General features: G+C 37.6%; 1 protein-coding gene and 1 non-coding gene across 2 annotated transcripts; both read left to right on the forward strand.

Moving 5' to 3' along the window:
- Positions 1–2,904: 2,904 nt before the first annotated feature.
- Positions 2,905–23,181, forward strand: LOC141621874 (uncharacterized). The gene is made up of 5 exons (XM_074438033.1): positions 2,905–3,066; positions 3,149–3,360; positions 22,009–22,102; positions 22,192–22,246; positions 22,354–23,181. Exons 1-5 carry the CDS (start codon positions 2,948–2,950, stop codon positions 23,113–23,115), a joined length of 1,242 nt encoding a protein of 413 aa, XP_074294134.1. The 5' UTR covers positions 2,905–2,947; the 3' UTR covers positions 23,116–23,181.
- On the forward strand, positions 19,429–19,535 carry LOC141624190 (small nucleolar RNA R71). Its single transcript, XR_012534001.1, has one exon. It is a non-coding gene; the product is annotated as a small nucleolar RNA R71 (small nucleolar RNA).
- Positions 23,182–27,273: the final 4,092 nt, after the last annotated feature.

The raw sequence follows: 27,273 nt of genomic DNA on the forward strand, positions 1-27,273 counted from the left end.
GAATCAAGGGGACACTAGTAAGTCCTCTTATTTCTCTATTCAGTTAAAATTAATTTTTAATTATGAATTGTGTATTGTTTTTTGTGAATTGTGTTTTTTGAATTAGGGATTATGATTCCGTATGGCTTATTCTGAACTGCTAATTGGGAATTGGAATTTGGGGATTGGGGATTGCAAATTATGGATATTAAATTATTTAGTTAGTTTACTTCTATTTGGCTGTTACGTTACATTACTATGGCACAAAGGGTGATAATCACTTCCGTCATACTTTAGTCTGCGTATGAGTATAAATTGTGTTTAACTCATAAATTATTATCAAATGTGTACGGCACATTGTTGTGAATGTTGAGCTTGCAATAGTGCAAAATAATGACTTACAATGATGAAAATACAAAAAAATTCTAGAGCAGAATTCTTCCTTAATCATATCTCTTGTTATACTCCCCCTTTCCAATCATTTGTTTACTTTTGATTAAAATACCCCTCCGTCTCAATCTTTTCTGGACAATACTTATTTAAATTTTTTGTCAATGGCCAAGACGTGTTACTTCAACCATATTTTTACCAACATTCTAAACTGGATTAGATTGAATTGAAATTAGCTACCTTTAAGCTTGTTCATTCAATAACACCACTTAATACCATTTCGAGTATAATTGGCCTGCATATTATACTCACTCCAAAATGAATTTGGACATCCATTTTATGCTGGTCATGTTTCCTAAGTTGATTTTTTACATTTTTTTTTAGTAAAATGGATTTTTATTTTATTTTCATATATCTTAGTTACTGGTCTCTACATTTATGGATACTACGGATGTTTTCAAGAGAAGATTAGAATGGATGGGATGCAATGATAGGACTAGTGAGTTGTATATAAATGGAGTTAAAGAGTTCCTTGATTTCGCGTTCGCTAATTCACCTTCAGCTAGTGATACTAATGATGAGGAACCTACCGTCCCTTGTCCTTGTTATACATGCAATAACAAACGCCATAAGAAAAGAGAAAATATATTTGATGATCTAATGCTAAATGGCATAGTTCGTGGATATATTCGTTGGGTTTATCATGGTGAATATAAAACTCCACTCAAACGATGTAGAGGTGAACTAGAAGAGAGTAATAATGATAGTATCTTTGCTATGATTCGTGAATCTCGTGAACCTATATCAATGATTGGTGAAATAGACGAGGGTGCTGAATTTACAAATGACGCTTCTTTTGAAGAAGAGACTTATAAAAAAGATGTGAATGAAGCAAAAATTATTGAAAAATTGATTAATGATGCGCAACAACCTCCATATCCGGGGTGTGAAGATCATTCAAAGTTGTCATTTATTTTAAAATTGTTCCAAACTAAATGTATGGATGGCATGACAAATAAAGCTTTTTCTAGTATGCTTCAAATGTTCAAGAATGTATTGCCTAAGGGAGCTGATATTCCTTCCTCATATTATGAAGCGCGAAAAATGATTACTGATTTGGGATTTGATTATGAAAAAATAGAAGCATGTGAAAATGATTGTATGCTATTTTGGAAGGAGAATATATATCTTGAAAAGTGTAGCGTATGTAATAGAAAGCGTGATAAAAATTCTCCAAAGGTACTACGATATTTTCCAATAACTCCTAGATTACAAAGGCTATTCATGTCAACTAAAACCTCTGAAGATATGAGATGGCATTCGAAATGTAAAACTGATGATGGAGTTCTTAGACATCCTAGTGATAGCGAAGCATGGAAGCATTTTGATAAGTTGTATCCTTCATTTGCCAAAGACCCTAGAAATGTAAGACTAGGCTTAGCAAGTGATGGGTTTAACGTTTTCGGCGGCCTTAGAAGTGACTACAGTATATGGCCAGTCGTAGTTGTTATATATAACCTCCCGCCATGGATGTGCATGAAACAACCTTATTCAATTCTCTCTTTGTTAATCCCCGGGAAGAGTGGCCCGGGCAATAATATTGATGTATACTTACAACCTTTAGTTGAAGAATTAAAGCAACTATGGGATGTCGGATCAATAACTTTTGATGGTTCTACTAATGAGTATTTCAATATGCATGCTGCACTTATGTGGACTATCAATGACTTTCCTGCATACGCAAACTTGTCTGGATGGTCTACGAAAGGTTATAAGGCATGTCCTTGTTGTATGAATGACACAAACTCGACGCGATTGCCTAATTGTTCAAAAATATGTTACATGGATCATCGTTGTTTTCTATCTAATGATCATAAATGGAGGGATAGTAAAACTTTTAATGGCAAACCCGAGAGAAGAGACCCTCCAGCACCACTATCAGGTCATGAAATTCTATCTTATCTTCATGATTTCAAAGACATGAAATTTGGAAAAATCATTACTCACCCAAAGAGAGATGATAATTGGAAAAAGAAGAGCATATTTTTTGACTTGCCATCTTTGGAGTAGCTTATTGCTTCGCCATAATCTGGATGTTATGCATATTGAAAAAAATGTGTGTGACAATATTCTTGGCACGTTACTTGACATTGAAGGAAAAACCAAAGATAGCATAAAAGCAAGACATGATTTGAAATCCTTGAAGATTATGAAACATCTAGCTCCTAAACTTCTAAATGGGAAATGGCATATCCCACCAGCGCCTTATATGTTATCTAAAAGTCAGAAGGATAAGGTGTTTGAATTTTTGGAAGGCTTAAAAGTTCCAGATGGGTATTCTTCTAACATCTCCAAATGCATAAATTTAGACAAACGTAAGATTTGGGGGCTCAAATCTCATGATTGTCATGTAATTTTGGAGCAATTGTTGCCGTTTGCTATCCGTGGAGTGTCACAACCTAAAGTATATGAGGTGGTTGCTAAAATTAGCATATTTTTTAAGGAGTTATGTTCAAGAACATTAAACCTAGAGGTCTTAGATCGCATTCAAGATAATATCATTCTTACATTGTGTGAGATGGAAAAAATATTTCTTCCTTCTTTTTTTGATATTATGGTGCATCTATGTGTCCACCTTCCCGCGGAAGCAAAAATCGCTGGACCTGTGCAATATCGCTGGATGTATCCAGTAGAGAGGTACTAAATTTATCTTAATATACTAAATTTATCTTAATATAATAACTAGCTATAGACTAACATGCTTCCTAATATTGTATAGGCTTCTACGCAAGTTTAAGTGCTACGTACGTAATAGGAATAGACCAGAGGGTTCGATTGCAGAAGGATATATTATTGAGGAATGCATGAATTTTTGTTCGAAGTACCTGAGTGAAATTGAGACAAAATTTAACCAAAATGAAAGAAATGCAGACAAGGAAACTGATGATTATAAGGGTTTAGCAATATTCAAACCTTTAGGCTCGCTGATCGGTCCGTTTTGTATTCACAAATAAATAGATGTGGTCGTTGGTCACGGTCGAATCAAAACACAATTTATAGCTTAACAAGCAACTCTACAATTAGTAAAGAGGCAAGTAAAGGTCGGATCCAAAGGGACGGGAGTTGAAATGAGATTTCTATTGTAACTAGTGGTGTCTAAGGGGTGTCACAAATTGGGTTGATGTAGAAGGTTACTAAACTAGAATAACAATGAAAATAAACAAGCAAGATGAATTAAAGGGGTGTAAACAATTGATTAAAGACACTAGGGTGTCATGGGATCATAGGGGAATCATGGGATATGATCATACAAAAATGTTCTCAAATTATAAGCAAGCAATTATTGTTGTGATGGATTGAGTTGGGTTATATCTTACAATCCTAGGAAAGTTTGGGTCCCGGAGCCGAATCGATTAGATTGTACAACACCTACAAGTCGACTTAATCTTCCCTACTCAACAACATGCATGGTCTAATGAGACTCGAGTTGGGTTATGTCTTACAAGTCTCATTGAAAAGATAGGAGATGATAGTAAATGCAAGGATTCATAGGCTTAGCATTTCATCAAATATAACATGTGCATGAGTTGAGATCAAAACAAGCAAGCAAATAAGATATGAAAGCATATTAATTTAAGCATGAATCATTCCCCATGTTGGTTTCCCCTAATCACCCATTAACCCTAGCTAAGAGACTACTCACTCATTATCATGTTGATCATGCTAGTGATGTGAACATTATTTGCGCACATTTAGTCCCCTAATTGAGCCTATTTTGCATACTATTATAACATTCTATGGCCATTTTATCCGTCAAAACCTTCCTATTTGCTTTTCTATCGAATTTCATATGTTTTGTAGAAAAGGAGATAATAAGGCGGAAATTCCCGTCTTTCGTGCATATTTGGAAGCTTATTGATGATATTAGATGGACTAGTATGAAGAGGAGGCAAGAATGATGACCAATGATGTAGGAATAAAGAGTATATAGAAGGGTCATAAGGTTTAAAGCAAGGAGGAAAAGCAAGGAAGCCATTCATGAAGAAAATTGCTCGGAACGCAAACCAAAGGTTGCTCCTTTGGCTCTGAAAATATGCTAGATGGAACGGCGTCGAAAAAACAAGCGATCTAGGCTTTTGAATCACTCCAATAGGAGTCCGGATAAGAAAATGACGTCCGTTTTACAATCCGAGCTCAAACAAAGAAGCTGTACGGGGAATCCGCGCGTCCCGAGAAGAAGACGCTCGTCTTCCCTAATCTGCCCGGATTGTCCCCAATCCGCCCGTCTTCTGGCTGGGAAAAACAAGAAATTTCGCTGGAAGAAAATCCGCCCGGATTCCCTACAATCCGCCCGGATTCCCCTGCCACAATCCGCCCGGATTCCCCTACCTAAATCCGCCCGGATTCTCCATAATCCGCTCGGATTCCATCGTTAGAATCCGCCCGTCCCGACCTTAATCCGCCCGGATTCCAGCCCAGCGGTTTTTGTGTTCTTCAAGCTCCGTGAAAGACTCCCTTCCTCCGAAAAATACCGGCTCCTCCTTGCTCTAAACTCAAAAGTGTAATTACTAGTTTAGCCCTTAGTTAACCCTAATGCATCCACCTAATTTCCACTATAAATACCCCATTTGTAATAATCAAATCATCAAGTTTTAGGGGGGCTCTCTTAGCTAGAAAAATCCTTCCTTAGATTAGATTAGGAGTAGATTAGAATAGATTACTCTTTAATCTTTCCACAAATTACACATTAATCTTTCCATAATTATTGTTCAAGTTTATTATTCAAGTTTATTATTGGGTAATTGAAGATTATTGGGTTATTATTGGGAGATTGACAACCTTCCATCAATCAATCAAGTTTCTTCTATTATTCTTGCTTTATTATTTGGATCATCTTAAGTTGGTATAATTCCTTTACTCTTTAATCTTTATTGTTCATTTCTTTATTCTATTATCATGTTTATACTTGTTGTGATGATTGACACCATTAATGACATGTTACCCATGATAATGAGTGAGTAGTTTCTTTAGCTAGGATTAATGGGTAATTAGGGAAACCAACATGGGATTGATTCATGCTTAATCTAATATGTTCACATGATTAAATTGCTTGCTTGTTGTGATGTCAACTTTATGCACATGTTATGTTTGATGAAATGCCAAGCCTATGAATCCTTGCATTTTTACCATCTCTTATCTACTCAACTTGACTTGTAAGATATAACCCAACTCGAGTCTTGTTAGACCATGCATAGAAGTTGAATAGGAGGAAAGTAAGTCGACTTGTAGGTGTTGTACAATCTAATCGATTCGGCTCCGGGACCCAACTCTTCCTATGAACCGTAAGACATAAACCAACTCGGTTCCTCCACAACATTAATTGCTTGCAACTTTGTAAACATGTTTGTATGATCAAAACCATGAATCCCCTATGACCCCATGATATCCTAGCACTTTTAATCATTTGTTTACACCTTTCCTTTTATTGCTTGTTTTACCTTATTGTTTGCATTAGTATAGACACAACTACAAACCCAAACCAATTGTGACACTAGCATAAATTGAGATAGATAGACTTAGAACCCAAAGCACACCGTCCCATGGATCGACCTCGACTTACCGCTAACTAGTTGTATGTTGAGTATTATAAATGTGTTTGATTGGATGAGTGACGACATCGTCCGGATCAAAATGGCGCCGTCTTAGGGGACGGTGCTATGTGATTAAGTTCTTACTTGTTTGTCTTTTTTGATTTTGCTCTCACCTTGAGGAACTTGTTCCTCAAAGATCGTTTTTACCGTTTTCTTGTACTTTCCATGTTTGTAGTTGTATCTTTATCTTGGCTATGATGATGACTCAAGACTTGACATATGGAGTATGTGGTGGATCTTTTGAGTATGATTATGGGTATGGGGAGTTTGAGGAGCAAGTCAACACAAACCTACCTTACACCTCATACAATGAAAATCCTAACCACTACCCCAACTTTTCTTACCAAAGCCCCCACATCCAACATCCACAACAACCACCCACTCAAAACCCACTTTACAATCAATGCCAAATGTCATCCTACAATGAACACCCATACCACCAAATTCCCATGTACCCACAACAAGAGAATGAGCATCTTGACATGCAAAGTGTGGTTCTCCAAATGTTAAGGGACCAACAAAATCTCTTCATGCAAATGCTAGAAGAGAGCCAAGCTAGGGACAATGTTCTCAAAAACATTGTTACTAATGGTGAGAAGTTGGCAAATCAAATTGCCCAAATGGAAGCCACCCAAATGCTAAATGAAGAAGAAGGGGAAGATAATGAAGGTGAAGAAGAATTTGGATGGCATTATGAAGCTACTCTTGTGAATCCCCCACCACCTCCTAAATTCATAAGTATTGAACACCCCATATTCCAACTTGTACCCAACTTTACAAACATTCATGATAGATGTGAATATGAAGATGTTACTTTTGAGAAAGGGGAGTGCTTGATTGATTATGGACCAAGAGTGGATGATGAATTGAAGCATGATGAAGTTGGAGAGGAGAGCAATGGTGAATATGAATTAGAGGCCAATTATGAGACAAGCACTTTGTCTAAATTGCCTCATGTATCTAGCTCCCACACTAGCCTTGCTTCTCCAATTTGGGACACTTATGATGATGATGAGGAAGACCTCCCACCACAATTTCCCTCTATGACCCATGTAGAGGAAGTGTGTTCCCTTGACACTTATGGGAGTGGGGGTAAAACTTTGAAAGAAGAGGTTGATGAATTTGAACTTGCAATCTTTGGGGAATTGAGAGGTGAAGAGGAAAACTATGATGTTGGCATCTTTGATCATAGTTTGGAAGAAATTGAAGCTCTTTTCTTTGGAAATGGTTCAAGTTCTAAGAAGGGTCAAGAAGAAAGTGAAGACAATGAAAGCATGAATGACCTCAATGGTGAGAAGTTGACTCCTCCACATCTTATTCTTCAACTATCCCCTCATCAAAGAAATGAGAACTCTCCTTCTACTATTGAAGGATTGATGAATCAATGCTCTATCATCATAGAATTTAAAAGAGATGGTAAAGAGTGGAAGCCTCCGGATGAATATGGGCAATACTTCATACCTTGTATTGACAAGAATCATGGGCTTGTTGGTTTGAAGCATTGTAAGAAGACAAGTGCCAAGGGCAAAACAAATGGGAGAGTGTTTGGCAAGTTCTATTCCAAGACAAGATGGGTAAACTACGTTTTGACATCACCAATCTCCTATTTATGCTTACATGAAGCCCATTCAAAAGCCTTTGACCGGTTGTTGAGAGCATTAAGCAACATGGACAACATCAATAATCATGGCAACAAGGAAGGAGTTTGGTGGAGTCCTCCCTCAAACCACCATTTGTAAGATATCCTTTCCTTTCACTTTGCATTACATTTCCACTTGCATTTAGTTATTTACATATACATTTAGCTTGCATTTGTATTATATTTCATATTGCATTTGCATTAGTTAGTTCATTTAGATTAGTTTGCATTGTATATATCTCACTTGATTCATGTAGATAGTTGCATATAGATTAGAATTCATGCATAGTTACTAATGGCCAAACCTATTCATTTCTACACTAGAGATAGTGTTTAAATCGGTTTGGGGAGGTTTGATCATAAGTGACCATAGTTTACTAGAAATCATGCATCATATAGTATAGTTTAGATTGCATTCATTTGTTATATATGTAATATAGAATTGCACTTAGTTAGAGCATGCATTCATTCATATCATATCATTGCATTTGTACTTTATTTCCATAAAATCAAAAGACCAAAAACATGTATTTCCTTTTTTCCTACTCCTACATGTACATTGAGGACAATGTCCAAAATAAAGTGGGGGATGGGAATTTATATTCCAAAAATGCATAAAAATTGAAAAATTTCGAAAAATCACAAAAATATGTCTTTTAATTTCATAAAAACAAAAACCATAAAATTTGAAAAATTGAAAAATCCAAAAACAAGTTCATTTCCTTTTTAGTGTAGTCTTGTACATATTGTTTTGTATATATTGTGTTTGTCCATCCTTTTTCACATTGATCGACTACGCCACATCCGAGACATGAGGATATTGAAGACCGCATGGTATGATCTTTCCAATCTCCTTTTTCCTCTTTATGTTAATGACTACGTGGCTTTATTTTGATTGATGCGGTAAAAACAATGTGAACTTAGGACTTGCATTTAGTTTATATGGCATATTAGTTGGTAGAATCATTTGCATTAGGATGTATATATGTTAGTTGCATCATGGCATGTAGTTTGCATGTTAGAAAAAATTTTGCGAAACCGTCTACTTGGGAAGCTTGACTAGTGTATATAGGCCCTAGTAGATGCTTTTTATTCTTAAGACTTTGCTTGTTAGAATACTTGTAAAACACCCTAGGATGTGTCATGCTAGTATCCTTTGACCCATGGATTAAGGCCTAGTCAAGAGTACCTTGTGGTGTGATAACTCCTTGGCTACCGTTTATTCCAAGGTGACCCTTGAAACCATGCATACAACCATCATCCATGTTCTACCACATTTTTGTCATCAAAGGGAATGGGCACAAAAAGAAATCAATTTGATTCAATGAAATGAAAAGTGAAAGAAAGTTTGCAAAATGCATCAAAAGAAAAGAGGAGCAAAAATAGACTCCTAAAGCTTCAAAAATAAGGCACCCTCCCTACATATGGGGTGACTTTGAAAATGTTCAAAAGAAATGCAAAGAAAAGTTGAAAGTTGTCAAGTGTTGAAAAGCCAAAAATCAAAAGAAATGGCAAAGAAAGTGTTCTCAAATGTCAAATGCCACAAGAAATTGGGGGGAAAAACAACAATGAAAGCAAACTCCCAAAATGAAACTCAAATATCTATTGATCCCTTTATCCATCGTATCCATTTTTGTTCATGGTAGAGAGGGGACGACCCTTCTTCTTGCCTAGGCAAGAGGGGGAATTCCGCGATCCTCCAGTGTTTCTAACACCATAGAGAGTCTATTCTTGACAAAAGCATTTAACGATTGAGGACAAAGGTACCCTAGCTTGACACAACTTGGAGGTGATTTATTGGTATCCTTCTAGGCTTAGTAGTTTGAAGAAATTGCATCTATGAAGGAGTGTATACCCTTGAATTGCTTCCCTTGTAGATAATTTCCGCCACTTAGATGAGGAAAGTGGCTATTCTTTTGTAGATGCATCCATTACTTGATTTTGTGTGCTTAATGATTGGATGTGTCGCCATTTTGGCAAGACCCACCTTGCCTTGCAAGAAGGCATCCTACCTCATCGTTGTCTTGTTGTGAGTTGAAGGGGCGGAGTGAGACCCGCTAATTGTCTCATATCGGTTATGTTATTAGGTTAGTTTAAATAAAGGTCTAGTTTTAGTCACCTCTTTACTCGGGACGAGTAAAGGTTCGGTTTGGGGATATTTGATGTGAACATTATTTGCGCACATTTAGTCCCCTAATTGAGCCTATTTTGCATACTATTATAACATTCTATGGCCATTTTATCCGTCAAAACCTTCCTATTTGCTTTTCTATCGAATTTCATATGTTTTGTAGAAAAGGAGATAATAAGGCGGAAATTCCCGTCTTTCGTGCATATTTGGAAGCTTATTGATGATATTAGATGGACTAGTATGAAGAGGAGGCAAGAATGATGACCAATGATGTAGGAATAAAGAGTATATAGAAGGGTCATAAGGTTTAAAGCAAGGAGGAAAAGCAAGGAAGCCATTCATGAAGAAAATTGCTCGGAACGCAAACCAAGGGTTGCTCCTTTGGCTCTGAAAATATGCTAGATGGAACGGCGTCGAAAAAACAAGCGATCTAGGCTTTTGAATCACTCCAATAGGAGTCCGGATAAGAAAATGACGTCCGTTTTACAATCCGAGCTCAAACAAAGAAGCTGTACAGGAATCCGCGCGTCCCGAGAAGAAGACGCTCGTCTTCCCTAATCTGCCCGGATTGTCCCCAATCCGCCCGTCTTCTGGCTGGGAAAAACAAGAAATTTCGCTGGAAGAGAATCCGCCCGGATTCCCTACAATCCGCCCGGATTCCCCTGCCACAATCCGCCCGGATTCCCCTACCTAAATCCGCCCGGATTCTCCATAATCCGCTCGGATTCCATCGTTAGAATCCGCCCGTCCCGACCTTAATCCGCCCGGATTCCAGCCCAGCGGTTTTCGTGTTCTTCAAGCTCCGTGAAAGACTCCCTTCCTCCGAAAAATACCGGCTCCTCCTTGCTCTAAACTCAAAAGTGTAATTACTAGTTTAGCCCTTAGTTAACCCTAATGCATCCACCTAATTTCCACTATAAATACCCCATTTGTAATAATCAAATCATCAAGTTTTAGGGGGGCTCTCTTAGCTAGAAAAATCCTTCCTTAGATTAGATTAGGAGTAGATTAGAATAGATTACTCTTTAATCTTTCCACAAATTACACATTAATCTTTCCATAATTATTGTTCAAGTTTATTATTCAAGTTTATTATTGGGTAATTGAAGATTATTGGGTTATTATTGGGAGATTGACAACCTTCCATCAATCAATGAAGTTTCTTCTATTATTCTTGCTTTATTATTTGGATCATCTTAAGTTGGTATAATTCCTTTACTCTTTAATCTTTATTGTTCATTTCTTTATTCTATTATCATGTTTATACTTGTTGTGATGATTGACACCATTAATGACATGTTTCCCATGATAATGAGTGAGTAGTTTCTTTAGCTAGGATTAATGGGTAATTAGGGGAAACCAACATGGGATTGATTCATGCTTAATCTAATATGTTCACATGATTAAATTGCTTGCTTGTTGTGATGTCAACTTTATGCACATGTTATGTTTCATGAAATGCCAAGCCTATGAATCCTTGCATTTTTACCATCTCTTATCTACTCAACTTGACTTGTAAGATATAACCCAACTCGAGTCTTGTTAGACCATGCATAGAAGTTGAATAGGAGGAAAGTAAGTCGACTTGTAGGTGTTGTACAATCTAATCGATTCGGCTCCGGGACCCAACTCTTCCTATGAACCGTAAGACATAAACCAACTCGGTTCCTCCACAACATTAATTGCTTGCAACTTTGTAAACATGTTTGTATGATCAAAACCATGAATCCCCTATGACCCCATGATATCCTAGCACTTTTAATCATTTGTTTACACCTTTCCTTTTATTGCTTGTTTTACCTTATTGTTTGCATTAGTATAGACACAACTACAAACCCAAAACAATTGTGACACTAGCATAAATTGAGATAGATAGACTTAGAACCCAAAGCACACCGTCCCATGGATCGACCTCGACTTACCGCTAACTAGTTGTATGTTGAGTATTATAAATGTGTTTGATTGGATGAGTGACGACATCGTCCGGATCAGCTAGCAAGGTTGTCAATCATACCAACAATATGAAACATGATGAATAAATGAAAGTAATTAACAATAATTAAAAAGGCATTAAGAGATTATACCTACTAATGATTCCAATAATAAAGCAAGAATAATAGAAGTACTTGAATGCTAGATTGAGAGGTTGTCAATCTCCCAATAATAACCCAAATAATCTTCAATTACCCAAAATAAAGGATGAACAAAAGAGAGATTAAAGAACCAAAACTTGGATTAAAACTTGATTAATACTTGATTACAATATTGAAGAGAGATTTGATTGATATTAACTACACTAATTATTGATAAGAAGAACATGCTCCTCTAATTAGACTAATGGGGTATTTATAGTGAAAATTAGGGAGGATGCATTAGGGTTAACTAAGGGCTAAACTAGTAATTACACTTTTAAGTAGAGCAAGGAGAAGCCGGTATTTTTGGAGAGAAGGGCTTCTCTTTTCGTAGCTTGAAGAAGACAACCCAGTTGTGAAGGAATCGGGCGGATTAGGGTCGGACGGCCGGATTTGGTCGATGGAATCCGAGCGGATTCTAGGGAATCCGGGCGGATTGTTGAGGGGGAATCCGAGCGGATTCAGGATGGGGACGCTCGGATTGTGGATAGGCGGGACGGGCGGATTGCTGACAATCCGCTCGGATTGTCGATCAGTCGTGATACTTCTTCTTTTTCTTCCCTTTTCTTCATAAATTCCTTGGGGATTTCCTTGGGGACTCAAGGATCCTTTCTCAACATTGCTCTTCTACTATGATATGTACAAAGGCCTTCTAATCGTGTCTCTCCTTGATGCTTGGTCATTGAATTTGATCAATTTAGTCTTGATTTGCCATGAAAATGCAAGATTCTTACTCCTTTCCTACCAAGGGATCAAAATCTCAAAGAATATGCAAAACAAAGAACTAAAGATAAGAAATGACCCAAATAAGCACTAAAAAGCATGGAAACAAGGGTAATTCGGGGGCTAAATATGCGCCAATTATGGTCACATCAAATATCCCCAAACCGAACCTTTGCTCGTCCCGAGTAAAGAGGTGACAAAGACTAGGACCAATACTAACCTATCCTAATAATATAGCCGATATGAGACAATTAGCGGGCTCACTCCGCCCCTTCAACTCACAACAAGACAACCATGAGGTAGGATGTCTTCTTGCAAGGCAAGGTGGGTCTTGCCAAAATGGCGACACATCCAAACATTAGGCACACAAAAACACATAATGGATGCATCTACAAAAAGAATAGCCACTCCCTCATCGAGTGGCGGAAATTATCTACAAGGGAAGCAATTCAAGGGTACACAATCCTTCATAGATGCAATTTGTTCAAACTACTAAGCCTAGAAGGATACCAATAAATCACCTCCAAAATGTGTCAAGCTAGGGTACCTTTGTCCTCAATCGTTAAATGCTTTTGTCAAGAGTAGACTCCTTATGGCGTTAGAAACACTGGAGGATCGCGGAATTCCCCCTCTTGCCTAGACAAGAAGAAGGGTCGTCCCCTCTCTACCATGCACAAAAATGGATATGATGGATAAAGGGATCAATAGATATTTAAGTTTCACTTTGGGAGTTTGCTTTTGTTTTTGTTTTCCCCCCAATTTCTTGTGGCTTTTGACATTTGAGAACACTTTCTTGCCATTTCTTTTTGATTTTTGGCATTTCAATACTTGACAACTTTTTGCATTTCTTTTTGAACATTTTCAAAGTCACCCCAATTAGTAACGAGGGTGCCTTGTATTTGAAGCTTAGGAGTTCTATTTTTTTGCTCCTCTTTTCTTTTGATGCATTTTTGCAAACTTTCTTTCACTTTTCATTTCATTGAACTCAAATTGATTTCTTTTTGTGCCCATTCCCTTTGATGACAAAAATGTGGTAGAACATGGATGATGGATGAATGCATGGTTTCAAGGGTCACCTTGGAATAAACGGTAGCCAAGGAGTTATCACACCACAAGGTACTCTTGACTAGGCCTTAATCCATGGGTCAACGGATACTAGCATGACACATCCTAGGGTGTTTTACAAGTATTCTAACAAGCAAAGTCTTAAGAACAAAAGGCATCTACTAGGGCCTATATACACTTGTCAAGCTTCCCAAATAGACGGTTTCGCAAAATTTTTCTAACCATGCAAACTACATGCCATGATGCAACTAACATATATACATCCTAATGCAAATGACTCTACCAACTAATATGCCAAATAAACTAAATGCAATCCTAATTTCACATTATTTTTACCGCATCAATCAAAATAAAGCCACATAGTCATTAACATAAAGAGGAAAAAGGAGATTGGAAAGATCATACCATGCGGTCTTCAATATCCTCATGTCTCGGATGTGGCGTAGTCAATCAATGTGAAAAAGGATAAAACAAACACAATATATACAAGACAATATATATGGGTTTTTGAATAAGAGTTAAATGTTAGAATTCCCATCCCCACACTAATATGGGCATTGTCCTCAATGGCCAAAATGATGGAAATTATGCAAAGATGATGCATGATTTCTATACTAAATGCAATTCTATACTAAGCTACATTACATGATGCATGGTTTTTGTTATGACGGAGAGGATAATTTAGATTACCTCCCGTTGTGTATGCATTAACTTCCCCAAACCGAGTGAGACACTATTGCTAATGTCCAAGGATGGTATGGTTCATGCACACACTATGCTATGCATGAAACTAGTTTGTCATTTTGGATTTTACAAATGGGAACAATAAGAACACCTCAATGGTACCGAGGTGTGAGTCCTTTGATGTTGCTAGGACTAAACCAACAATGATCAAAATGAAATAGAATACAAAGAGATATAGACAAACCATGGGAGTGTAGGAGTCTCCAAGGCTTGCTAGTCTTCCATCATGCTATCATCATCACCACTTCCCTCATGAGAAGTGGTCACATTGCCACTTTCCTTGTCACTTTCTTCCTCATCTTGCTCATCATCATCTTCACCACTTCTTTCTCCTTCCATTGCTTCTTCCTCAATATTATCATCAACTTCTTCATCATTTCCAACAACCTCATTATCTCCCACCACGTCCCTAGATGCACCCGGAAATAAGACTTCTCTATCCACCCAACTAGGCAAAGGACAAGATGGATCAAGGAGTCCTTGCCTAGCTAGATGTAGGAGGGGTGGATATTGAGCCAAATACGCATTTTTCCGATCTTCATGGGCTTGCTTGTGCATTTCTTGCATAAGAAGAGTCACAAAGTCTTTCCCAATTTCAATTCCTTCCGGCTTGAACTCTTCATACTCAAAGGGGTAAGGTGGTATGATAATGGAAGAGGAGGGGGTTTCAAGATCACCCTTTTGTTGTTGAATGATATACTCGGCTTCTTCGGAAAGGGGAAGTAGATAATTGGTCCGGTGGACACTTAGGCGACAAATCTTCGAGGGCAAGGTGAACGATCTAGCTTCACTAGTTAGCCATCCATATTTAGTGTCAAGGGGGTTATGGGCAACCCACTTGAACTTGTGAATCATAATGTGCATATCAATAAGATGGCCACCTTCCTTTGCTTTGTACTTCTTATCCTTATTGAAATTAGGATCAAAGTGCTTAGCTAGGACCGTGACTAGCCCGCCATTGACAATAACGGTCGTGCCCTTCTTCCCATTATCAACATTAAGCCATCTATCAACCAATAGCCTCAAAGAATTGTAAGGCTTGGTGTGAATTCTTCCGATATTCAAAGCCGATTCAAGGAGAATAAAATCGAATCTTGTGAAATGATTGGTGTCTTTCCTAGCAATTATGGTATTTCCCACAACCTTGTGCCATACTCTTATGCCCGGATGATGGACCAAAAGAGCACGACATGCATGAAAATCCTCAAATTTCTTCCCGGAGATTGCCTCCCAAAGAGGTTCGGGGTCATACTTTCCATAACTCTTGAAATAACTTTCCTCATCACTAAGACCCAAAATTTCACCCAATTCCTTAAAGGTAATGCGTCTACTAACATTAGCTAGACAAAACTCGATATTTTCCCTATTCTCAACTTTGGTGACTTTCAAATAACTTAAAAATTCCAAGACAAGGGGGGGGTATGTCAATTCCTTTGTTTCAAACAATTTCTCCAACCCCATGGCTTTGAAAAAGGCTTTTGTTTGTTCAAGAACACCCAATTTTTCCAAGGCATCTTTACATATGAATTTGGTGGATTGGATAGATTTCATAGCAAACTTGACAAAGGTATTTCTATGGGTATCGGAAATAAAAGTTACCTCCGGATAATGCAAAAGTTGATTAATTACCGGAGTAGAGGATGTTGATGGTCCCATAGAAGGTTGTTGTTGTTGTTGTACTTCCAAGTTTGGTGTTGCCACCACCATAGCCAAAGCTTTCTTTGTTTGAAGAGCCTTTTGCCTTTGTGAGAGTGCCTTAGCCTTTGGTGCCTTGGTTGCCTTTGTTGCACCCTTAGTCCTTGCCATTGATGAGCTTAACCAAGAAAAGAATGAAAAATCTTCAATATGTAGGATGCCCAAATCGATTTGAAGGTGAAAGGCTTTGCCTTTATGAAAACAAAAATCGACTCAAAGGTTGAAGATTTTGTTCTTGGTTTTGATTTTTGTTGAAGATGGGGTGATTAATTTGTTGTTGGAAGGGTGGTTTGATTTGTTTTTGTTGAATGTTGTTGAGGGTTTTTGTTTTTATGATGGAGAGGATGAGGGTTTTGATGTTGTGGGTAGTGTTTATGAATGAATGAGTGAATGAATGAAGGTGGGAGGGGTTATAAAGGGGCCGAAATTTTCGAAACTGCAGGGGCAATCCGTGCGGATTATGTACAATCCGTGCGGATTCTGCTTCTTCAATCTTTGCGAAAGCTCGCCTAAAGACGGGCGGATTTGGTACAATCCGCTCGGCTTTGCTGAACACGGGACGGGCGGATTTCTTCAAAGACGGACGGATTTCAGTCCAGAGATTTTTGCTTGTTTTCCTCGGCTGCAAAGACGGGCGTCTTTTTTACAAGACGGACGGATTCTTCAAGACGGGCGGATTTTTTGGAATCCGCTCGGATTCTTTAACAGTCAGGAAAATTTCAAAATTCAGCTCAGTTCAGGACGGGCGTCTTTTGTGAAGGACGCTCGGATTGCATAAGACGGGCAGATTTTTGGGAATCCGCTCGGATTCTGGTCCTTTGTACCCGGATTCATTTCATTCGTGCACAATGCATTTCCCTTTACCATTCTTCCATTCTTCTTCAAGGCTTGTGTTCTTCATTGTGGGGGCATTACTAAGTCATGGATAGCCTAGGTAATTCCCATCCCCACACTAAGGTAAAGCACTTCACATCAATCGAAGTTGTTAGTCCCTCCCTCACTTCTCTCTTACATGACAATTATTTTGATCAAAGTAAATAAAAAAATCCAAAAATGACAAAAATGCAATACAAGAATTGAAATGTAAGTTAGGGAGTTAGAAATATTTACAAGTGGTGGTTTAGGGAGGACTCCACCAAACTCTCATTCTCGATGAGATGTCAAGGGGGCATGTTCAAGGTGTTGTTGATGTTGCTCAACACCTTGAAAAAGTAATCAAAAGCTTGTTCATTATTATGGTAGAGGTCCTCAATAGACCGTGGCCCTTGTTGTTGATCATGATCGATGGCATGCCCAATGTAGGGATTAAAAATCCCTTCAAACTCGTCGTCCCAAAGACCACAAACTTCATTGAGTTAATCATTGAAAATCTATTGCTTAGATGGAGACAACTCTCCCAATTTCTTCTCTTGGCCAATGAGGCCATCCTCTTCTTCCTTGGTTGATTTTGATGAGCCTTGCAAGCTCTCCTTGTCACAATTCACTTGCTCTTTGAATGGAGCATCTTCAATTTTCTTCCTCCATTGGAGTTCCGATCTCTTCCTTTCATCTTTTCGGCTATAATGATCAATCATGAAACATGGCTCATGCAAACGAGGAGCTCTCATGGTCTTGTCAAGATTAAAAGTTATGCTTTCATCTCCCACTTCTAGAGTGAGCTCTCCATGTTTCACATCAATCACCGCACCGGCGGTGTGTAGGAAAGGTCTTCCTAGGATGATTGGAATGTTGGAATCTTCCTCCATATCAACAATGACAAAGTCCACCGGGATGAAAAACTTCCCAATTCGCACGGGGACATCTTCCCATATCCCTAATGGTGTCTTCGTCGATCTATCGGCCATTTGAAGTGTGATGTTGGTGCATTTAAGCTCTCCCATTCCCAACCTTTTACTTACCGAGTACGGCATGACACTCACACTAGCCCCTAGATCACATAAGGCTTTGTTGATCGTCGTGTCGCCAATGGTACACGGTATTGAGAAGCTTCCCGGATCCTTTAACTTTGGAGGTGAACTCCCTTGAAGTATTGCACTACTCACCTTAGTGAAGGCGATAGTCTCAAGTTTCCGGATCGACTTCTTCTTTGTGAGGATATCTTTCATGTACTTTGCATAGGCCGGAACGTGGTTGATTAATTCCGTGAAAGGAATTGAGACTTCTAAATTCTTCACAATTTCCATGAACTTTCCAAGTTGATCATCAAATTTGGGCTTGGCTTGACGACTTGGAAAAGGAAGTCTAATCACAATGGGCTTTTTCTCTTTGGCCTTGTCTTCATTTTTCTTTGAACTTTCTTCTTTTGATGATTCTCCATCTTTGGAGTTTTGCACAATTTCTTCCTTTTCACTAGCTTCCACAACTTCATCCTCAACTTGCTTCTTCGGTGCTTCATACCTTGTACTACTTCTCAAGTGAATGGCACTAACCGTTTCATGTCTAGGAGGATTACTTTGAGGTGGTAATTGCCCCTTTTGTCTTTGTGAGCTTGAAGATGCTAGTTGAGTCAATTGTGTTTCCAACATCTTGGTGTGAGCTAGAATGTTGTTGATGGTGGTTTCTTTTGCTTGGCTATCTTTTTGCATTTGGGTGAAAAATTCTTGTTGATTCTTTTGCATTTGGAGGACCGCTTTTTGGACATCAAAGCCTTGGTCATTTTGGTGATTGTATGGATTTTGATTTTGGTAACCTTGGTTTTGATTGTAAAAGGGTCTTTGATTTTGGTTTCTCATGGGTGGTGGAGTGTATGTTGTTTGAGGGTTTTGAACATTTTGGCTTTTGTATGAGAGATTTGGATGGAACTTGGTGTTTTCATTGTAAAAATTTGAATAAGGGGTACCACTTTTGTAAGCTTGGAAAGCATTAACTTGTTCGGTTGTTCCCCTACACTCACTTGGGTCATGACCCAAAGTTCCACAATTCTCACATATCCCACTTGGGATTGATGAGGATGCCGTCATGGCATTGACATGATGCTTCGATGATTTTGAGTTTTCCTCAAGTCTAGCCATAGCTTGTTCAAACTTCAAGTTGATTGTGTCAATGTGAGCACTAAGTTGAGCACCCAATTGAGTAACGGAGTCCACTTCATGCTTTCCTCCTCTAGTAGCCTTGCGAGGTCTACTATATTGTGAATTATGGACCGCCATTTCCTCAATCTTGTTCCATGTTTGATTGTCATCAACTTCGGTGAACATTCCATTTGATCCCATATTGAGAATGTTCTTAGAATCTTCATATAAACCATTCCAAAATTATTGCACTAAAAACCATTCGCTAAGTCCATGGTGAGGACATGAGCGACAAATACCTTTGAACCGCTCCCAAGCTTCATACAAAGACTCTTCATCCCTTTGCTTAAAACCCGTAATTTGAGCTCTTAGCATGTTGGTCTTTTACGGTGGGTAGAATTTTTGTAGAAAGCTAGAGCCAACTTCTTCCAAGAATCTATTCCAAGGGTGGCCTTATCAAGGCCCTTCAACCATTGCTTTGCGGTGCCGATTAAGGAAAAAGGAAATAAGACCCATCTTATTTGGTCTTGAGTCACGCCCGTTTGAGAGATAGCATCACAATAATCGCAAAAGGTTTCCATATGAGAATGAGGGTCCTCACTAGGCATTCCCCCGAATTGGCTCCTCTCAACTAGTTGGATGAAGGCGGACTTGGCAATAAAATTTCCGGTGAGATGTTGCGGTGTAGGAGTACCATTTGGTAGGTTCTCCTCGGTGGGTACGGAGTGTGACGAGAATTTTGGCATTGTAGGTGGATTTTGTAGGGTATTGTGTAATGGGTTTTCTTCTCCTTCTATTGCGAAAGGATTGACAAACTCACTAGTGGGTTGAACAACTTCACCAACACCTCTCAAATTCCTCCTAACAAGTCTCCTATTGTTCGTCAAGGTTCTTTCGATTTCACGGTCAAAAGGTAACAAATCACTTTGTAACCTTCTAGACATGCAAAATATCAAACAACTCAAAAACAATTAGAACAAACCTTGAAGATTTTTATTTCCTCAAGGCGAAGAAAGACACAACTAATAACAAAAAGGAAATCTAAATCAAACAAACACCGTCCCCGACAACGGCGCCATTTTTGATCGGTCCGTTTTGTATTCACAAATAAATAGATGTGGTCGTTGGTCACGGTCGAATCAAAACACAATTTATAGCTTAACAAGCAACTCTACAATTAGTAAAGAGGCAAGTAAAGGTCGGATCCCAAGGGACGGGAGTTGAAATGAGATTTCTATTGTAACTAGTGGTGTCTAAGGGGTGTCACAAATTGGGTTGATGTAGAAGGTTACTAAACTAGAATAACAATGAAAATAAACAAGCAAGATGAATTAAAGGGGTGTAAACAATTGATTAAAGGCACTAGGGTGTCATGGGATCATAGGGGAATCATGGGATATGATCATACAAACATGTTCTCAAATTATAAGCAAGCAATTATTGTTGTGATGGATTGAGTTGGGTTATATCTTACAATCCTAGGAAAGTTTGGGTCCCGGAGCCGAATCGATTAGATTGTACAACACCTACAAGTCGACTTAATCTTCCCTACTCAACAACATGCATGGTCTAATGAGACTCGAGTTGGGTTATGTCTTACAAGTCTCATTGAAAAGATAGGAGATGATAGTAAATGCAAGGATTCATAGGCTTAGCATTTCATCAAATATAACATGTGCATGAGTTGAGATCAAAACAAGCAAGCAAATAAGATATGAAAGCATATTAATTTAAGCATGAATCATTCCCCATGTTGGTTTCCCCTAATCACCCATTAACCCTAGCTAAGAGACTACTCACTCATTATCATGTTGATCATGCTAGTAAGGTTGTCAATCATACCAACAATATGAAACATGATGAATAAATGAAAGTAATTAACAATAATTAAAAAGGGATTAAGAGATTATACCTACTAATGATTCCAATAATAAAGCAAGAATAATAGAAGTACTTGAATGCTAGATTGAGAGGTTGTCAATCTCCCAATAATAACCCAAATAATCTTCAATTACCCAAAATAAAGGATGAACAAAAGAGAGATTAAAGAACCAAAACTTGGATTAAAACTTGATTAATACTTGATTACAATATTGAAGAGAGATTTGATTGATATTAACTACACTAATTATTGATAAGAAGAACATGCTCCTCTAATTAGACTAATGGGGTATTTATAGTGAAAATTAGGGAGGATGCATTAGGGTTAACTAAGGGCTAAACTAGTAATTACACTTTTAAGTAGAGCAAGGAGAAGCCGGTATTTTTGGAGAGAAGGGCTTCTCTTTTCGTAGCTTGAAGAAGAAGACAACCCGCTTGTGAAGGAATCCGGAGGCGGATTAGGGTCGGGACGGCCGGATTTGGTCGATGGAATCCGAGCGGATTCTCGGGGAATCGGGCGGATTGTTGAGGGGAATCCGAGCGGATTCAGTGAGACGCTCGGATTGTGGATAGGCGGGACGGGCGGATTGCTGACAATCCGCTCGGATTGTCAGTCAGCGTGATACTTCTTCTTTTTCTTCCCTTTTCTTCATAAATTCCTTGGGGATTTCCTTGGGGACTCAAGGATCCTTTCTCAACATTGCTCTTCTACTATGATATGTACAAAGGCCTTCTAATCTTGTCTCTCCTTGATGCTTGGTCATTGAATTTGATCAATTTAGTCTTGATTTGCCATGAAAATGCAAGATTCTTACTCCTTTCCTACCAAGGGATCAAAATCTCAAAGAATATGCAAAACAAAGAACTAAAGATAAGAAATGACCCAAATAAGCACTAAAAAGCATGGAAACAAGGGTAATTCGGGGGCTAAATATGCGCCAATTATGGTCACATCACTCGCCTTTAGGAAAAGCAAAAACACGGTCGCTTACTGATATTGAAGTAACACAAGCTCATGAATATGTGCTTAGGAATTGTGAGGAAGCTGAAACATATATAAGGTATTATGTGGTCGTTTAATAAGTTTAGCTCATTTTAGAATTATAACAACTATCTAAATTCTTATCTTTAATCTTCATTGTTTAACTAGTGAATACACAGAAGGCTTGTTAGACGATTGTCTATCAAAATGGTTCCAAGATCGGGTATGTTTTTTAAAAAAAAATTGGAATTAACAGTATTAGTTTAATTATTTTTTCTTTAAACAGCTAAACGGTATGTTTTTAATAAATAAACGATTTATTGTAACTAGATCTCACGCTTATCCGAGGAAGAAGATGGTCAAGTGCTTCAAGATTTAAAAACTTTGTCGTTTGGTCCTTTCAAAGGTGTTCAGTATTTCAACGGTTTTTTAGCAAATGGTTTTAGATTTCATACAAGAGATGTTGAAACAAAGAGGAGAAATCAAAATAGTGGAGTAATGGTAAAGGGGGTTGGACATGATTATTATGGAGTTCTGACAGATATAATTTGTCTACAATATTTGGATGGAAAGCGTGTTGTATTGTTTCGCTGTGATTGGTGGGATGTTCATAGTCCAGGTAGAGGTTTCAAGGTTGACAAATTTGGTTTTGTTAGCGTTAATGCTAAAAAGAGGTTAAATACAACGGAGCCTTTCGTGCTTATGTCCCAAGCCGAACAAGTTTTTTACGTTAAAGATGGGATTGACCCAAATTGGCTTATGGTTATCAAGACTCATCCGCGACACCACTATGATATTCTAGAAAAAGAGCAGTGTGAAAATGATGGGGGCGCTTGGCAACAAAGTCATCCAGGATCTTCACATGATGAGTTTTTAGCTACACTAAGTGTTGATTATATTGATGCAACATCAGAACTTATAAGAGATGACATGGAAGATACCATTGTTGATTCAACGAACCAAAATCAACCTAAGGAATTAAATGACATAGAAGCTGAAAATGATAGCATTGATGAAAGCTCTGATGACGATGAAGATTTTAGTGATATTGATCGTGATGAAGAGGTCGACGAAGATATTGATATAGCTTGATATTTATATGCTTAATTTGAGATATTTGTGTTGAGTTTGCACTGTAGTTATTAAACATGGACATGTACTGGTTTGCGTGTTTAGTTAATTAGAGGAGGATGAACACCAATACAATACTGATGATGAGTATATCCAAAGGGACAAAGGTATTTAATTTAACTTGCTTTTATAAGATACGGATTACGGGTTTGGTGTACTGGTTTGCGTGTTCGTTCTGTTTCTTTGTGCATATATTCTGTATTTAATTAACTACACATTTTTGATTTTGCTGGTATATACGTTCGTTGCAATTGAATTTTCCTTTATTAAAAATTTCTGTATATACTTTATATTTATCGGGCCTTAGCAGTAAACTTAGATGTCTAATGAATTATTTCTTATACACTATTTGGTACATATAGATACAGAACAAACACCACAAGAAGAACAAGGTGCAGGGGGGTCAGATGAAGATGACATGGATGAAGATGCGATTTGGGATAAGGAAGTTGAAGGTCAATTAAGTGGACCAAAAGAAATCATTCATATGGACGATGAACTAATTACTTCTGGTATTTGCGAAAAATTTTCATTCAGATGACTATGTTAGCCTAACATATATGTAAAGTAGGAGATAAAATGAATTGTGTAGAATCTTGTTATTTCGAATAGCATGACCTTTTGTTTTTTTACCGGAAATAATCATCTTATATAGGCAAGGTAAAAAAAAACAAGAGGACCCGTATATTGTAGAAAACTTACCGCGTTAGCTCCCGGGGAAAAGATTTTCGTAGAGTTTGATGACGATGGGAATCCAGTTGGTAAGTATGCGACAACGTTTGCTTACTTCCTCGGCGATCAAATCGGGAATCGAATGTATGTCCCGTGCAAGTCAATGGCTGGGAAGATTTCAAAACAGAGACACTTGATCATTTATGGAGATGCATTTTGGTAATACTGTTTAAATTAATCGTGTTTATTACTCGTGTTTATTACTGCTAAAATATTCTTTTTTTCATAAAATTTTGTATTTTGATATATTTTAGGAGAAATGTGACTTTGTGATCTGAGTTAAGAAGAGAAGCTATAATGAAGCATGCGAGGGGCTTGTTTAGGGGCAGTAGGTATAAGTTGAAGCAAAAATATATAGTTGAACCAAAACTTACTACAAAGGACGAGCAATTGAAAAATAAGCCCAAAGACATGCTAAAAGCAGATTGGAAATACTTGGTAGAGTTTTGGCGAAGTCCTAAATTTCAGGTACTATTGTACTCGTATATAAATTTTTTGCGGTTTTTTAACTGATAAATTTCATGTACTCGTATATATTTTCATCTTATAAGCAGGTTAGACAATTCAATTAAAGATGATCATTAAACTTATTTTATATACTTCTAATAGATTATATATGTTACTAAATCATCAGGTTAATGTGTTTCAATTTGTTCTTTTTTCTTAGGAAAAAAGTAACAAAGCTAAGGAGAGTAGGTCATTTCAAAAAATGCCTCACTATACTGGGTCCAAAAGTCATGCTCGCGTTAGAGAAGATATTGTAAGTTTGTATTTAAGATACAAATGGTGTTATTAGTATAACTGAATGTACACGTGATTTATCTTTGTGCAATTAGTGTTTTGTTTTCTTACATTTTAACGAAAAGAACTATGATTGATTTGTTTGATTGTAATTGCAGAAACAAAGCAAAGGAACTTGTTCTCGAGTTGACGTACTGCTAGAAACTCGTAAACGGAAATCGAGTAATACTCCGGTCAATGCTGCTAATTTAGATTATAACACGACAAAAATTGTAAGGATTTGAATTTATTGTGATATTTTATTTATTTTATTTTTTCGAAATGCTCACTATTATATATGTGAATTATTTTCAATGAAATTTATATAGGAAGAGGTAAACAAACAGAAGAAAGCAAGAGAAGAAGGACTTCATAATAAGACGGACGACGAAATTCTCATGGAAGTCCTTGGCCCAGATAAACATGGATACTTGCGTTGTTATGGACGAGGTAAAAATATTACACAATACTTTGGAGTAAAGCCTTCACGCATAGATCTTGTCAAGGAAGTTGTAGAAGTTAGAAGAACAACTCAAGATGTAATGGAACAAGCTAAGAATGAAATACAAAAGGCAAGACAAGAAGTAGAAGATATTCGAAAAAGAAGTGACGACCAAGAAAGAAGCTGAGGCAAAGGTGGACGAAAAGATAGCAGCTAATAATGAAATGTGGCAGAAGAAACTCGAGAATTTGTTAAAGTCATATGGGATCGGACCATCTCACTAAGGTTAGTTCCATGTTTTCTTTATCGAGTTAAAAAAATACACTCTACCTTTAAATGATATTCATATTCATATTGGATAATTCGCAATTTATTTCTAATGACACTTGTATAATAATTTTTTCCTTCTTTGTTGTTATTAGGTGTTCAAGTTGGTTTTCTCTAAGTTTGGGAGTACAAATATGGAGCAAACAAGTCTACATCCGAAAAATAAACCACTACATTTATAATTTTTAGTAGCATTAGGTGCACAACCTTGGATTTTTTTTCTTTTTTCGGACATGTATTTCACATTACTTATGTTTTTAGCGCTTGTTTAGCTTTTATAAAAGACAAGGATGCTACATTTTATGTAATCGACGACAATAAGATCTTATTTTATTTTTATGAGCATATATGTTATAAAACATTCATTAATGTGTTACCCACATAAACTATAAAATTTGCCACGATAATCTTTGTGACTATTAATTTTCAGAGATGGGAGTACTTTCGCCACGTTACTGTTTCGCGGCTAATAATATTTAGCCACGGGAATTTTATTATTAAGCCACGATAATATTTGTGGCCAATAATGTTTAGCCACGGGAGTCTTTTTTGCCACGTTACTGTTTCGTGGCTAGTATCTTTTAACCACGGGAATTTTATTTTTCAGCCACAATAAAATTTGTGGCTGTTAATATTTAGCCACGGGAGTTTCTCTTTTGCCACGTTATTATTTCGTGGCCAGTAGTATTTAGCCACGGAATTTTTTTAATTTAGCCACAATATTACCTTGTGACTAAGTCAATTTTAGCCACGGGAAACTTGTTTAGCCACGCTATTTTAGCCACGGGGAATACCGTGGCAAAATTTTTAATTTAAGCCACGTTCTAGTTTTTCCCGTGGCTAAAATTCTGCCACGGCCACTTGGGTCACGGCTGATTTCCCGTGGCAAAGTTGTATAGTCACGGGAATTTACCACTTGCGCCACGTATTTAAACATGACGCAAGTGCTTATTTGTTGTAGTGCTCCCACAAACCTCTTTTGCATCTTTGTAATACCCCTACATTTGGAGAACCAGCTGACCATTTCATTTATATCAATAAAAATTTGCAGTTTCTGTTGAAATAACACAAAACATTGTCTAGTATACTGACAGTCAGAAAACAAGTGGTTATGATCTTCAAGAGCATTAGCACAAATATCACAACTCCCATCAACAGTGATACCCATCCTAACCAAACGATCTTTAGTGAGTAATCTTTGGTGCATGATTGCCCAACAGATATAAGATGATTTAGGAATATTCAGAGTATTCCAACATAAAAACCTCCATCTCACCTTTGGCTGGCTGTCACAAACCCAGGAGTAGCCTGCTTTCACTATATAATCAGCTGGAGTATTTAGCCAATTGTTATTGGTGTATGCTTGCTTAAATTTTTCCATTATGTGTGTGATCTTCTTCCAAGTCCAACAACAGTCTGAAGGAGTACTGTAATCAGACCAATCACAGTATTTCATATAAACATGTGAGACCCATCTAACTCATAGATGATCCTTTTTTTTAGCAAGCCACCAAGTATACTTACCCAAAAGAGCAATGTTCCAATTCTTAGCATGTTTGAGTCCTAACCCACCTTCCTCTTTGCTTAGACAACAAGTGTCCCAACTTATATTTGGTGCCTTCTTATACCCCTCTCCTCCACTCTATAAAAAATTTCTACACACATAATTGATCTTATTGATGATACCATTTGGAATCAGAAAGATAGTTGCCCAGTATGAGTGTAATGTAGAGCGCACTGTCTGAACCAGGACTAGTCTGCCAGCATAGGACAGATGTCTGGACCCCCACCCTCTGCTCCTTCCAAAAATTCTATCAGTCAATTTCATACCTTCAACT

The sequence above is a fragment of the Silene latifolia genome, chromosome X, assembly GCF_048544455.1.
Source record: "Silene latifolia isolate original U9 population chromosome X, ASM4854445v1, whole genome shotgun sequence".
In the NCBI taxonomy this organism is placed as follows: Eukaryota; Viridiplantae; Streptophyta; class Magnoliopsida; order Caryophyllales; family Caryophyllaceae; genus Silene; species Silene latifolia.

Bases quoted from the DNA above. Each gene is read 5' to 3' on its own strand.
- LOC141621874 (XM_074438033.1), top strand. From the start codon at position 2,948: ATGGAAAAAATATTTCTTCCTTCTTTTTTTGATATTATGGTGCATCTA. The intron at 3,361-22,008 runs GTCCGTTTTGTA...ACTCGCCTTTAG, and splicing joins ACCTTTAGGCTCGCTGATCG to GAAAAGCAAAAACACGGTCG. The intron at 22,103-22,191 runs GTATTATGTGGT...TTGTTTAACTAG, and splicing joins GAAGCTGAAACATATATAAG to TGAATACACAGAAGGCTTGT.